General features: G+C 39.8%; 1 protein-coding gene across 2 annotated transcripts in view; it reads left to right on the top strand.

Annotated features, from left to right (window-relative positions):
- The window catches only part of AGR2 (anterior gradient 2, protein disulphide isomerase family member), a 14480-nt gene extending 1986 nt beyond the window's left edge, over positions 1–12494 (top strand). For both annotated transcript variants that reach the window (XM_017526917.1, XM_017526918.1), the window contains exons 2-8: positions 2604–2749; positions 3025–3088; positions 3209–3261; positions 5114–5187; positions 7209–7272; positions 10147–10230; positions 12178–12494. In XM_017526917.1, coding sequence (XP_017382406.1) covers positions 2611–2749; positions 3025–3088; positions 3209–3261; positions 5114–5187; positions 7209–7272; positions 10147–10230; positions 12178–12227 — 528 coding nt within the window. In that variant the 5' untranslated portion in view covers positions 2604–2610 and the 3' untranslated portion in view covers positions 12228–12494. The remainder of the gene's footprint in view (positions 1–2603; positions 2750–3024; positions 3089–3208; positions 3262–5113; positions 5188–7208; positions 7273–10146; positions 10231–12177) is intronic.
- Positions 12495–13527: the final 1033 nt, after the last annotated feature.

The raw sequence follows: 13527 nt of genomic DNA, 5'->3' as shown, positions 1-13527 counted from the left end.
AACTTCGCAACACCTTTAAAAAGAAAAAAAAATCAGCTCATGCTTAGCAAAGGTTTCCACTAAAGATACTAGATTATGAAAAACTTCTGTCTTAAAAATACTAATTCCTTTGCAGAGTTTGAGTTCATTCAAAACCTATAGCAATACTAGAGTTGGGTGCTGTGGTTTCACATGTCCCTTTTAGCCCTTGTAGTATTTCCCTTTACCAGAATCCCAAGTCTCCAGCCTTCCATGTTACAGCCCCTTGGACAATCTTAGTGACTTGCTAGAGCAACTCACTTTGCTCCTTCCCTCCCTCCCTCCCTCCGCACTCACAAAACTTATCTTGCCATTTACTTTTCTGTTAAAAGGCTTTAGCTTTTCCTGGGAATCAACTGTGGAATAGCATTAAAAAAGGTAATTTAATTAAGATATTGGCTGGTCGTGGTAGCTCATGCCTGTAATCCCAGCACTTTGGGAGGCTGAGGCAGGCAGATTGCTTGAGGTCAGGAGTTGGAGACGACCCTGGCCAACATGGTGAACCACTCTCTGCTAAAAAATTAGATGGGCATGGTGGCTCATGCCTGCAGTCCCAGCCACTTGAAAGACTGAGGCATGAGAATCACCTGAATCCGGGAGGAAGAGGCTGTGTTGAGCTGTGATTGCGCCACTGCACTCCAGCCTGGGTGACAGAGCAAGACTGTTTAAAGAAAAAAGAAAAGAGACAGAGAGAGAGATCCTTGGGGCTTATTTCTCTGTTATAAATTGCACCAAATACTTTCGTGCACTAACTTGTATGCCCACTATCACCTACCTATACCCTGCCCATACAGAGGGTCAAAGAGTTGTTTCGATGGAAAGAACATGGCATTGGTGTGTTTTAGTTAACCCAGAGCTAATAGAGTTTGAGTAAATGTTACACTAGGGAGAGAGGTGTATAGGTAGCCTTCAGATAAGTGACACAGTTGGCACATTCTAAATGAAGTTAAGAACCGTTTTAATCTTCTTCTTCAATGGCAATGTCCCCATTTAATTTAAGGTTCGAGAAGTGTGTATGTTTAGGATAATTGTTTCAGGGAGGGAAGATAGGAGCTAGCACTACAAAATAACAAGATCCAGAAGGCTTTGTTCTGAAGCCATCTCACACATCTTTCTCTCTCTGAACTTCAGATTCTTCATCCATACAAGGAAGCACTGGGGAGGTGAGAAAAGAGGGGGTAACCCCTAACCTGCCTTCTAGTACAGTACTTTATTTTTTAAATATAACATTAAAGTGTGAGGCCGGGCATGGTGAATCATGCCTGTAATTCCAGCACTTTGGGATTTGCCAGGGCAGGCAAATGGCTTGAGCCTAGAAGTTTGAGACCAGCCCGAGAAACATGACAATACTCCATCTCTACTAAAACACACATACATACACACACACACACACACACACACACACACACAATAGCCAAGTATGGTGGCATGTGCCTGTAGTCCCAGCTATTTGGGAGGCTGAAGAGGGAGGATCACTTGAAACCAGGAGTTGGAAGTTGCAGTGAGTCAAGGTTGTGCCACTGCACTCCAGCCTGGGCAACAGAGTGAGACCTTGTCTCCAAAAAAATTAAATGTAAATTTTCTTAGCTACTAGAGTATATACATCTATTTTCTTAAAATATATCTATATATATCTATTTCTATATAAATGTATATCTATATAGATAACTCTATAGAAATCTTTATCTTTTTATCTGTATCTATGTGGATCAATAGACAGATATCCATACTATATGCAGACAGTTACAACTTACAATGGTTTTACTTAATTTTTTTTTTACTTTATTATGGCACAAAAGCAATACACATTCAGTAGAAACTGTATGTCAAGTATCCATACAACCATTCTGGTTTTTACTTCCAATACAATATTCATAAAAATTTCTTGAGACATTCAACACTTTACTATAAAATGGGCTTTGTGTTGGATGGCTTTTCTCAACTGTAGGCTAATGTGAGTGTTCTGAGCATGTGTAAGGTAGGGTCAGCCGTGGTTTCCAGGTTAGGTGTATTAGAGTAGTTCCCCTCATCCGTGGGGGTAATGGTCCATGACTCTCGGTGGATGCCTAAAGCTGTAGATTAGTACCAAACACTACATTTGCTGTTTTTTCCTATATGTACATATCTCTGATAAAGTTGAAATTATAAATTAAGCACAGTAAAAGATTATCAAGAGCTAACAAAAGAACACTTACAACAGTATCTTGTAATGAAAGTTAGGTGAATTTGGTCCTCTTTCAAAATATCTTATTGCACTGTGCTCATCTATTTTGGACTGCAGCTGACCGTGGAGAGCTGAAACCACAGAAAGTAAGACCCTGGGAAAGGAGAAACTACTCTGATTTTGACTTACAATATTTTTAGCTTACCTGGGGTTTATTGCAACATTACTCAATTGTAAGTCAAAGACCTTCTGTATTCTTAGGAAAATCCCATTGAACAGAGCTGTTGACTCCCATCTCATATGTCCAGTCTCAGCAGAGCCTCACTTTCTGGCATATTCCACCACTGTGGGGCAACCTGCAGACCCTGAAGACTGCTGGTTACTTTTCGCTTTACTGATTTTGGTTGGTTTTCCATACTAGAATTGCCATGGAGAAAATTTCAGTGTCAGCATTCTTGCTCCTTGTGGCCCTCTCCTACACTCTGGCCAAAGATACCACGGTCAAACCTGGAGCTAAAAAGGACACGAAGGACTCTCGACCCAAACTGCCCCAGACCCTCTCCAGAGGTAGGAGTCAGTTTCTTGTTGGCTTTCAACTGCTACTAAATTGGAAAAGATTTCCTCTCTTGGGGCTTAAACCTTGTGCTAACCTGGTGCCAGGTTATTTTTAGTTGCATTGCTTCTAGATTTATCATTGTTTATAATTATTTCCACTTTTTCTAAGGGCTTTTCTTCTTCTTTAGTATCAGGTGTATCTTTATCCCAGTCTTTACCATTGCTTTTCAACAGCCCTGGATCTGAATTTACAAAAGCTTCAAATATACTGATTCATTTCATTCTAGGTTGGGGTGATCAACTCATCTGGACTCAGACATATGAAGAAGCTTTATACAAATCCAAGACAAGGTAAAGATCAGGGTTACTTAGAGCTCTCTCAAAGCTCTCAAGAGCACCACCTAGTGACATCAAGATATATGTGAAATCTTACTCATTAAAATTTGTCTAATCTCTCTTTGTCTTTTAAAGCAACAAACCCTTGATGATTATTCATCATTTGGATGAATGCCCACACAGTCAAGGTACTTTATTCTTCTAAATATGATTTACTTTATAGGCTTTTAGTCTTGCGGCCAGGGTTCAGATCACTCATGTTTGTATCCTTAGAACCACAGTTGCATAAAAAAGATTATATAGTAAAAAACACATTACAAAGTAACGTCAAATATCCACATTTTGTTATAACCATTAGTACATATTTTGAAAAACTAGCTTTAGGATTCATCTTCACTTCCTGATTTCTCTTACAGTCCACATTCAATACACCAGCAAATACTGGCTTTATCTTCAAAATATATTCTTAAACCAGCACCAGCTTCCTGGGCATGAAGTCTGTGCCACCACACAGGGCCCAGGGCTCAGAAGGTTCCCACACTTAGTTTCAACTCTGCTATCATTGTCTTAAAATTCTTAGTGATTCTTAAACAAGGGGCTCTACACTTTCATTTTACAATATACAACAAATACTGGCCCCTCTTGGTTCTATTTTTCTACATCCTCTCACCTATTCCATACTGCATAGCAAGAAAATTAGTGAATGATACAGACGCCCTGAGTAACGCTTGTAAGGAACTTGCCATCTTTCTTACAACAGGCATTGTGTGTCAGCATTTGGACTCCCTGTCGTATTTGCCAGAGCAGATCTGATTAAGTGGGGAGCTTGTACACTTCTTCTCACAGGAAATACAGTCATCTTTGCAACTATACTAGACTTTTTCTTGGTCTCTGGAAGCAGTGAGAACTTCAGCTGGCAGCAGTGGTGAAAAGGAATTACTGAATTACTGTCAAATGGACTTCCTGTCATTCGTTGGCCATTCACACACAGGAGATGAGGCAGTTAATGCTGAATGACATAGCAAGCCTCTAGAGGGTATTTTGGGTGCTCCCTTCTCACTTTTATTGTAAGCATACTGTTTTCACAGAGACTTGCTGAAGGATTAAAAGGATTTTCTCTTCTGGATAAAAAGAAATTTTTCATTTTGCACTGGGCCCAAATCCAGTCCCTTCCTATTGCCTCCATGCTGCTGCCCTGGTCTAAGCCAAGATCAGATCGTGTCTAGACTCCTATAACAGTCACCTACCTGGCCACCCGACAGCCAGTCCACACAGCAGCCAGAGTGAGGCTGGTAAACATAAATCAGATCCTATCTCTCAGGTGTTCAAGTGGCTTCTTATCACAGAATTAAATCCAAATTCCTGACCACACGCTATGAGGCTGACGGAATCTGGCCAATGGCTATCTCTCCCTTCCTACCACTCTCCTCTTGCTTTCTTCACTCTCTCTAGCCTGGCCTTCATGCTGTTCCTTCCCCATCTGAGCTCATTCCCACCTCACAGCTTTTGCTGCTGCAGTTTCCCCTACCCACAGTGACCTACCCCAAAGTGGATCACTCCCTCACTCCAATGTTACCTCCCCAGGAAGATCTGCCCTGACCACTCAGTTTTTAAACCCCTTGCTTTGCTTTATTTTTCTTCAAAGTACATATCGCTACCTGAAATTACCATCTATTAATTTCTTTGTTTATGGTTTGTCTCCCATGCAAGCATTGGAGCTCTATAAAAAGAAAAATGCTTTTTCTTTCCACTGCACTATCCCTAGGACATAACACAGTGCTTATAACACATGGCAGCCATTCAATAAATATGAGATGGAAAAAAAATAAATTGATGAATGAAGGATGAGTGAGTGAATAGAAAGCAGAGCTAGTCAATGCCGTGGATGTAAATTCACTTATCATTTGCTAAAAGGCCAAAGTAGAATATTGTATTTAAAACACATTCAATCAATAAATAAAATGCAATTTAACTTAAAATAGAGCAAGGCTTTTAACCAAGGCTAAGTTGGATATTTAATGATTTTTCTTTATGTTATAGCTTTAAAGAAAGCGTTTGCTGAGAACAAAGAAATCCAGAAGCTCGCAGAGCAGTTTGTCCTCCTCAATCTGGTTGTAAGTTTCCTTTACATCATTACTAACATTTCTCTATGGCTCATTACTTGAAATGAATGATTCATTTTTCCTATACATCTTAGTCATACCACATTAACTGGGATTGCTTCCAAATATCCCATCTCATAGATTAGAGAGAAGAAAGATATTTCATTTTATTAATAATCCATTTGGCAGGTCTGTTTTTATTTAGTAATTAATCATCTTAGTTTGTCTGAAAAATTCTCTCCTATAGTCAGAATGTTTTCTGTTGCTATAGTAACTGGAGGGTTTTTGTTACTTGCTGTGCCCATCCCTCTGCAGTCCTGGCTTCTCTACACCCATTCTTAATCCTGGTCACCTTTCTCTCGGGAGGAGATAGCTCTCTGGCCAACTCTAATCATGCCTCTTGTGCCTTAGCTTCATGCATTCCCAGCTTCCTTCACCACCACCCCTCATGATGCTCAGGCTTTCTGTCTCTGCAAATTCTTTTTACCATATACCAACATTTCATTTTTCTTCTAAAAGCAAACAAATGAAAAGTCACTCTACCTATTCATATGTCCTTTTGAGTCCCCAGCCCTTCCTCTTCACAGGCTGGCTTCCTTAAAGAGTACTCCATACCAGTAGCTCTTCTTTGCCTCTCTTCTATGGCTCCTCTTCCTCTTCCTACTTCTTAATGTGGCATGATGACCCTCTACTTGACCCCTTTCTCTTTCCATATTTTATATTCAGTGGACAACTTCATCTACAACTGCCTTTAATCAATTCCAACACACTAATAATTCCTGCATCTTATGCAAACATGAAACAACATCCAACTTACCTATCCAAGCATATTTCAGATATCTCATGATCAGCTTAAACTCAGTATGTTCCATGCTGCATTAATCATCTTGGTTTGGGCTTTTCCAATAGCTTTTCTTTCTCTATTTCCTATTTTACTGAAATTGGTACTGTGCTAGATTAGACTCTCCTACTCACCCACAGCATTCAAGAAGCCCTGTGCTTCTAAATCCCAAGCATTCCTGCTATTAGTCACTTCTCTATAAACTCAGGACCACTATTTTAGTAAGCCTCTTTCACTTTCCCTGGCTTACTGTAATACGACTAAATGGCTCCAAGTCTGCAAGATAAACCTGTCTAATCCCACGTGGCTGTCAGAGTAATTGCTTTACAGACCGAATAGGGCTCACAATTCCTCCTCTAACATCCCTCCAGTGGTTCTTACCTATTTCGGAACAAAGGAAAACACTATGGCATGGTGTGCAAAGTCATTCCTAAGCTTGCTCCTGAAACAGCTCTAGCATCTTCTCACCACTGCCCTTGAGCGTCCCCCAAACTTAGTCCTTCCTCAGCACTTGGCCATAGGAGAAAATGCTCAGCCTGTCCTCTTCCTCCCTGGAGTGGCTTTCTTTCCACATAATTGACTCCTGCTCATTTTTAAAGATTCCTCCTTATCCACTTCAGAAACTCATAGTCCAGGGTGCAATCTGCATTCCGGGCTAAAGGTTTTCCTCAGGGCACCCACTGAACCTGCATATCCTACACCATAACATCTCACCCACTGAATCATTAATATTCATTTTCCTACCTCTATCTCTCAATAGAGTATGCACTCATTAAAGATAAGCACTGTGCATTGCTAAATACAGTTCTAAAAAAATTGATGAATGGATAGTCAAGAAAATCTCATATTTGTCTAATTTCTCTAGAAATGACATCTACATCTGTTTTCTTCCTTAATATCCTCTTACTTCATCCAAGATGTTTTCCCCAAACACAGGAACTCCTTCCAAATTCTCCCTTAAATTTTTTGCTCTTTATCACATCCATTCAGCACTTTATCTCATGTTTTGCTCTATCTTATTTATTATTTCATGCTTATAACTTGTCTCCTCATCTATACAATAAACTCTTTGTGGAAGAGAGGTGCATTTTAATATCTTAGGGTGCCTGGTCGGAAATAGACAGATTCTTGTATTAACAAGTTTGAAAATAACTGAAAAGTAAACTAAAAGATGCTTTTCTTTTTATCTTAGTATGAAACAACTGACAAACACCTTTCTCCTGATGGCCAGTATGTCCCCAGGATTATGTTTGTTGGTAAGTGGAAGTGATAATGAGATAACTCTGAAACTCAGTGCTGCCATCTTCCTTCTCTCCTCCCCACTGTCCCTTGCCACTTTGCCATGGCCAAGGTCATCACTAAGCTCTAGCAAGGAGTATGACATTCCTTAAGTTTCATGTGTACTTTTTCTTTTTCAGACGGATTCTCGCTCTGTCACTAGGCCCGAGTGCAGCGGGTACGATCTCGGCTCACTGCAACCTCTGCCTCCCAGATTGAAGCTATTCTCCTACCTCTGCCTCCAGAATAGTTGGGACTACAGGCATGCACCAACATACCCAGCTAATTTTTTTTATTTTTAGGAGAGATGGGGTTTCACCAAGTTGGCCAGGATGGTCTCAATCTCTTGACCTTGTGATCTGCCCACCTCGGCCTCCCAAAGTGCTGAGATTACAGGCATGAGCCACCGGCCCCAGCCAGTTCCACAATATATTTTCTTTAGAAAATGTGAGCTTCTACCTATTTCCACAGAACACTTTCTTTTCTCACATGCTAATTGTAACTTTTCATCTTCTGCTATAGTACATCTGAGAACAAAGCGAATAGGGATTCGCTATTTAAACATATTGATAAACTTCCTGACTACAAGAAGCCTGCAAATATTTATTTTTTAATCTAGCAAACTCTTGATTTGTGTGTTAGATTTTTCTACCTGATATTTTTAATCATTACTCTTAAGAAAGGAAAAGGCAGGGCGGGGTGGCTCATGCCTGTAATCCTAGCACTTTGAGAGGCCAAGGAGGGTCACTTGAGGTCAGGAGTTCAACACCAGCCAGCCAACATGGTAAAACCCTGTCTCTGCTAAAAACACAAAAAAATTAGCCAGACATGGTGGCAGGCCCCTGTAATCTCAGCTACCTGGGCGGCTGAGGCCTGAGAATTGCTTGAACCCGGGAGGTAGAGGTTGCAAGATGGTGCCACTGCACTCCAGCCTGGGCGACACAGCCAGACTCTGTCTCAAAAAAAAACAAAAAAAAAAAAAAAAAAAAAAAAAAAAAAAAAAAAAAAAAAAAAAAAAAAAAAAAAAAAAAGGAATACAAGGTAGGAAAGAGAAATGAAAGGAGCCACATGCTCCTTCCTGCCACTAGTACTTTTCCCCACTACCTTCTGTCCCCCAGCTTCACATCATTAACTCACCAATCATCATCATTCACTGACCTGGTGAAATCCCTGCCAGGTGCTCTTGTGGTACTGTATTTCTCTTTTTAGTCGTACTTTCCTCTGGAATAATTTTGCATTTTGGGGGTGGTTATGTAATAAATATTCCCACATTGAACTATAAGCCCCTATGGCAGAGAATGTATCTATTTCTGCTCACCGTGATATTTCCAACATGACCCTGTGGTAGGCTCTCCATCAATATGTGTTGAATTACTAAATGTACTGAGTTTGGCTTTGTTCAAAGTCATACTAATTTAAGGACAATCCATAATGAAATTCATAACTTAGAAGCGTTCACTCTAATCATGATTCACCTGTGTAATTAAAGTTACAATGAATGTATAAAACAGGCAAAAGAAAAACAAGAGATAGAAAAAAAGGAAGGCTGAACTAAAGCACGAACTTTATAAGTTTAGTTCTGATAGAATTCAGAACATTTGGAATGCTAACATTGAAAGGGAATTTATAGGCTGTCTGGTCATACCTTGTAAAGGAATTCTTTTTACAGCATCCCTGTGGAAGAGCATTTTAATATTCAATTCCTTCGGTCCTAAGAACCAGCTCCAAGGCAGCTTGCTTTTCCAGCTCCATAGCCGTCACCCCGGCTAAGTGTTAGAATCACCTGGGGGATTTTATAAATCAAGTTGCCCAGGCCACACCTACAACCAATTAAATCAGAATCTCTGGCGGGGGACGAAGGCATCCACAGTATTTACAGCTCTGCAGATGATTCCAATGTGCAGCCAGGGTTGTGAGCTGCTAGTTGGGTATTTAAAAGGCCCTTCTTAGGTTAATTTCTTACAAAGATTAGACCGTGTCTTTGTATCCTGCGCACCAAACAGAAGGATAGTCGGTCTTAAATCTGCTGAATAAATGTACATCTGCTTCTTGTAATTTATGTTTCTGGCCTTAGTTCAACATTCTGAAATGACAGATTGCCCACTCCAGTACCAGCGACAGACTTTGCAAACATCCACATGGTTCTCACGTGTCCTTCGTGTCTCGTTTTCAGGACACGTGTCCTAGGTTCTTTTGATTACTTCTCTCAAGGCACAGTTTCCAGACCTCTCTGTATGCTCACGCTTCCTTCTTGGATGCACCTTAATTTTAAAATACCCATTTTTCCCATTAATTAGATCACTTCAAGTTAAATATAAAACATGACAAGATGGATTTAAATTTAGAGGAATATATGTATACCTAAGAGAAGATCATCTCTACTTTTAAAAATGAGGCTAATTAACAATAAAGTAAAATATAGTGACAGTACTATATGTTTATTTGAATTTTGCTGTTGTTAAGGATTTGCGTTTAACTATTTTTGAAAAAAATACTCGTTTTGAAAAAAATACTCGTTTTGAAAACCAGCATTGGATGTGGGTTTCTAATGATCTAGAAACATGTAAACTACAACATAATCATTTCAAGAATTTAAAATAATTTTACAGTGGAGAATGCTAATGTTTTCACCAAAAAAACTAAACAGCATGTCACCCTAAGTATATATTACTCTGTTTTCAGATTGCTGTAGATAGGACCCAAGGGTTCCTAACCTTCACCACAAATAGCACTGCACAGCTGTTGATGCTTCCAGCCCTGCATTTGCTACTAACTGACAGGGGCTGGGCAGCAGACAGAGGTTATTTGAAAACAAAGCATTCCATTCCCTTTTGCTTCGTTTATCTTTGCAGACCCGTCTCTGACAGTTAGAGCTGATATCACCGGAAGATACTCAAATCGTCTCTATGCATACGAACCTTCAGATACAGCTCTGTGTAAGTGTTACCTTCAACTGGGATGTTGGCCAAGGGTTGAACACCTTTACTGCTGTAGAGATAGCAATAAAGTGATAGAGAGCCAGGCTTAGGGGCACCCCAGACTCAGTTTGACCCTAACTAGCCTTGCATCCTCAGGCAAATCACACTCTTTTTCCATCTCAGGTTTATTTGTTTTTACTCTCCATGGAAGATGAATTATTCAGATTAAGTATCTTTCTCTAGGAGGATTCTATGACATTTCCTAATTTTCAGGTTTTCTCTTCAGTACAGTAGCACACACTCCTTCTATCACAGAACTGAGTGTAATCATTGTAATCATCTGCATGTTTTAATTTTTTAAATAACAAAAGTGAAAGCATGTAGTCCAGCTTAAAATTAAATTCAGGTTCACTTTAGAGATCAGTAGGAAAGATGATCCAAATGGTTGCCAAGAAAATCACCTTCCCTGTGGTTGCCAGGAACGGAAAAAAAGAGAGTGACTGACTTAAGGCAGATGAGGTACCTCAGTGCAAGACTGTACCTAGCTGGGACATCTGATGAGTCCTCCGGAAAGAAAATTGGGTTTTATCCTAGGAACCAACTCCCTTCAATGAGTTGTGGCTGCCTAGAACTGCACTGTCCAATATGGTAACCATTCGCCACATGTTGCTATTTAAGTTGGAATTTCATTTCTTCAGTCACACTAGCCACATCACAAGTGTCAATGCTCAGACACAGAACAATTCCATCATCACAGATATTTCTATTGGCCAGTGCTGACTCAGAATGTAACGTTGGGAAGAAAAGTGAGGCCGTGTCTAGGAAACAGGAGAGATCATCATGGTCCATTAGCAACGTTTCCAATGTGTGCTGGATGAGGGGAAGCACATTTCAAGTAGTGTCAGCCATTCTTGAGATAACACTATACATTTTAATAAGACTAAGCTCTTCAAAGGCAGGTTTCCTATACAGGTAATATCATAATGCCTTGTAGAACAGGCACTTAATAAATATTTGTAGGAAGAGTGAATGAGGCCATTCAGTGCCTATCACGTGGACGTCTTATTTTTAGTAGATCACATACCTCATTTTGATGAATTGCTGTTGAAGAAACAGTGACCTAGAGTTTGGACTCTGGAACACTAGCTCCATTACTTGGTAGCTGTGTGACTTTGAGCGAGCTACTCAGCCTCCCTCTGCCTGTTTCATTATGCATATATACAGTTCTAATAGCGTTTTATGAGGATTAAAGAATTCATGTGCATAAAGCATTTGGTTTGCTATTATTTATATTTCCCCTACTTCTAAAAGAATTTACAGTAGCTGCACATATCCAATAGACATTTATTTTAAATATAATTTAAAATTTACTTCTAAATAAGCCAAAATTATTTTCTGCTGATAGAGCTCATAAAAGGATTCTTTTGGAAGTGAGGGTTGGAGATGAAGTATCTGGAAGGAGTGAATACACTAGAAAACTAGATGGTCACAAAAGCCATTTCATACAATGTTTCAAAAATTACAATAAGATTAGCAAATATTCACCTCATGATTAAAAAGCACCCTATTAGGCTGGGTACGGTGGCTCACGCCTATATTCCCAGCACTTTGGGAGGCCGAGGTGGGTAGGTCACTTGAGCTCAGGAGTTTGAGACCAGCCTGGGCAACATAGCAACTCTGTCTCTACCAAAAATACAAAAATTAGCTGGGCGTGGTGAAGGACACCTCTTATCCCGACTACTTGGGAGGCTAAGGCTGAAGAAATCACTTGAACCCAGGAGGCAGAGGTTGCATTGAGCAGAGACTGCACCACTGCATGCCAGCCTGAGTGACAGAGTGAGACTTGTCTCAAAAAAGAAATCACCCCATTAAATAATGAATAGGGTGCCCAATTTTGGGATTTATTATGTCTACTGATATAAATTATGATGGTGTCTTGACTCTCCTACTTTTATCCTCTATTAGTGCTTGACAACATGAAGAAAGCTCTCAAGTTGCTGAAGACTGAACTGTAAAGAAAGAGAATCTGCAAGCCCTTCTGTCTATGTCAGGCCTTGAGACTTGAAACCAGAAGAGGTGTGAGAAGACTGGCGAGCACAGAAGCACAAGTGAACACACTGATTTGGTGACAGTTTAATGTTACCACAGCTATTTTTTTAAAAAACAAATTTTAAAAATTTGGTTTCAAGTGTACATGTATGAAAACAATATTGTGTTCTACCATAGTAAGCCATGATTTTCTAAAAAAATAAATCCTTTTGGGGGTGTTCTGTTTTTTCCAACTTGGTCTTTCACAGAAAACTGATGTGGTTCATTCACCAAATAGGATTAAAAACACCCAAAATGCTCAAGGAAGGGACAAGACAAAACCAAAACGAGTTCAAATGATGAAGACCAAAGACCAAGTTATCATCTCACCACACTACACGTTCTCACTGGATGACTATAAGTAGACATGAGCTTAATCAACAGAAGTATCAAGCCACGTGCTTTAGGCTAAAAGAATATTTAGAAAGGCATCCCAAGAAAATCGGATCACTACCTAGAGTCAACCTTGACCAGGAACCCTAATGTACACACTTCCATTTAGTTATTAAATTTGCCCAACTTAATGCTCTCAGGGAAAGCCTGTGGCAGGTAGCTTTCTCTTTCAGAAGTCTAACTTAGTAAGTAGAAAGGTCATCCAAAGAACATCTGCATCCCCTGAACATAACCTAAAGAAATCCTGGGACTTGGCCTTGTAATGAACTTGTCTCTCAAGGTCCTAGAGTACCAAAGTGAAATAAATTCAGCCAACATGTGACTGACTGAAAGAAAAGCAAAGGCTGGTGAATGCTGATGAGGCAGATGGAGATCAGAGGTCACTAAGGTTTAGAAAATGTGAAAGGCTGTGGCATCAGGGTAGGGGAGCGTTCTGCCTAACAGAAATTAGAATTGTGTGTTAATGTCCTCACTATATACTTAATCTCACATTCACTAATATATGGAATTCCTCTACTGCCCAGACTCTACTGACTTCTTTGGCCCCTGGACTATGGTGCTCTATATGATGCTTCACAGTAACTGTTGCTTGTCTTAACTTTTTTGGATACATTCTTTTTTGAACAGATCTTTTGGCATTACCAATTTTTCCAGGGATATATTTTCAATGCTTTCCTATCTCTCATAGTGATTCCTACCGTTAGTAGGTGCTGAGCATATACGGCTTATTGAATGACATACAAATCTTCAGCAAAAATATCACAGGTTAATCAGTTCCCTTCTCACAAGTAGGTAACTTACATGTGCTGACAAAGGTAAAATATTCCATTTAGA

The sequence above is a fragment of the Cebus imitator genome, unplaced genomic scaffold (genome assembly GCF_001604975.1).
Source record: "Cebus imitator isolate Cc_AM_T3 unplaced genomic scaffold, Cebus_imitator-1.0 Scaffold45, whole genome shotgun sequence".
NCBI classification, from domain to species: domain Eukaryota; kingdom Metazoa; phylum Chordata; class Mammalia; order Primates; family Cebidae; genus Cebus; species Cebus imitator.
This window is presented reverse-complemented; position numbering and strand designations above follow the sequence as displayed.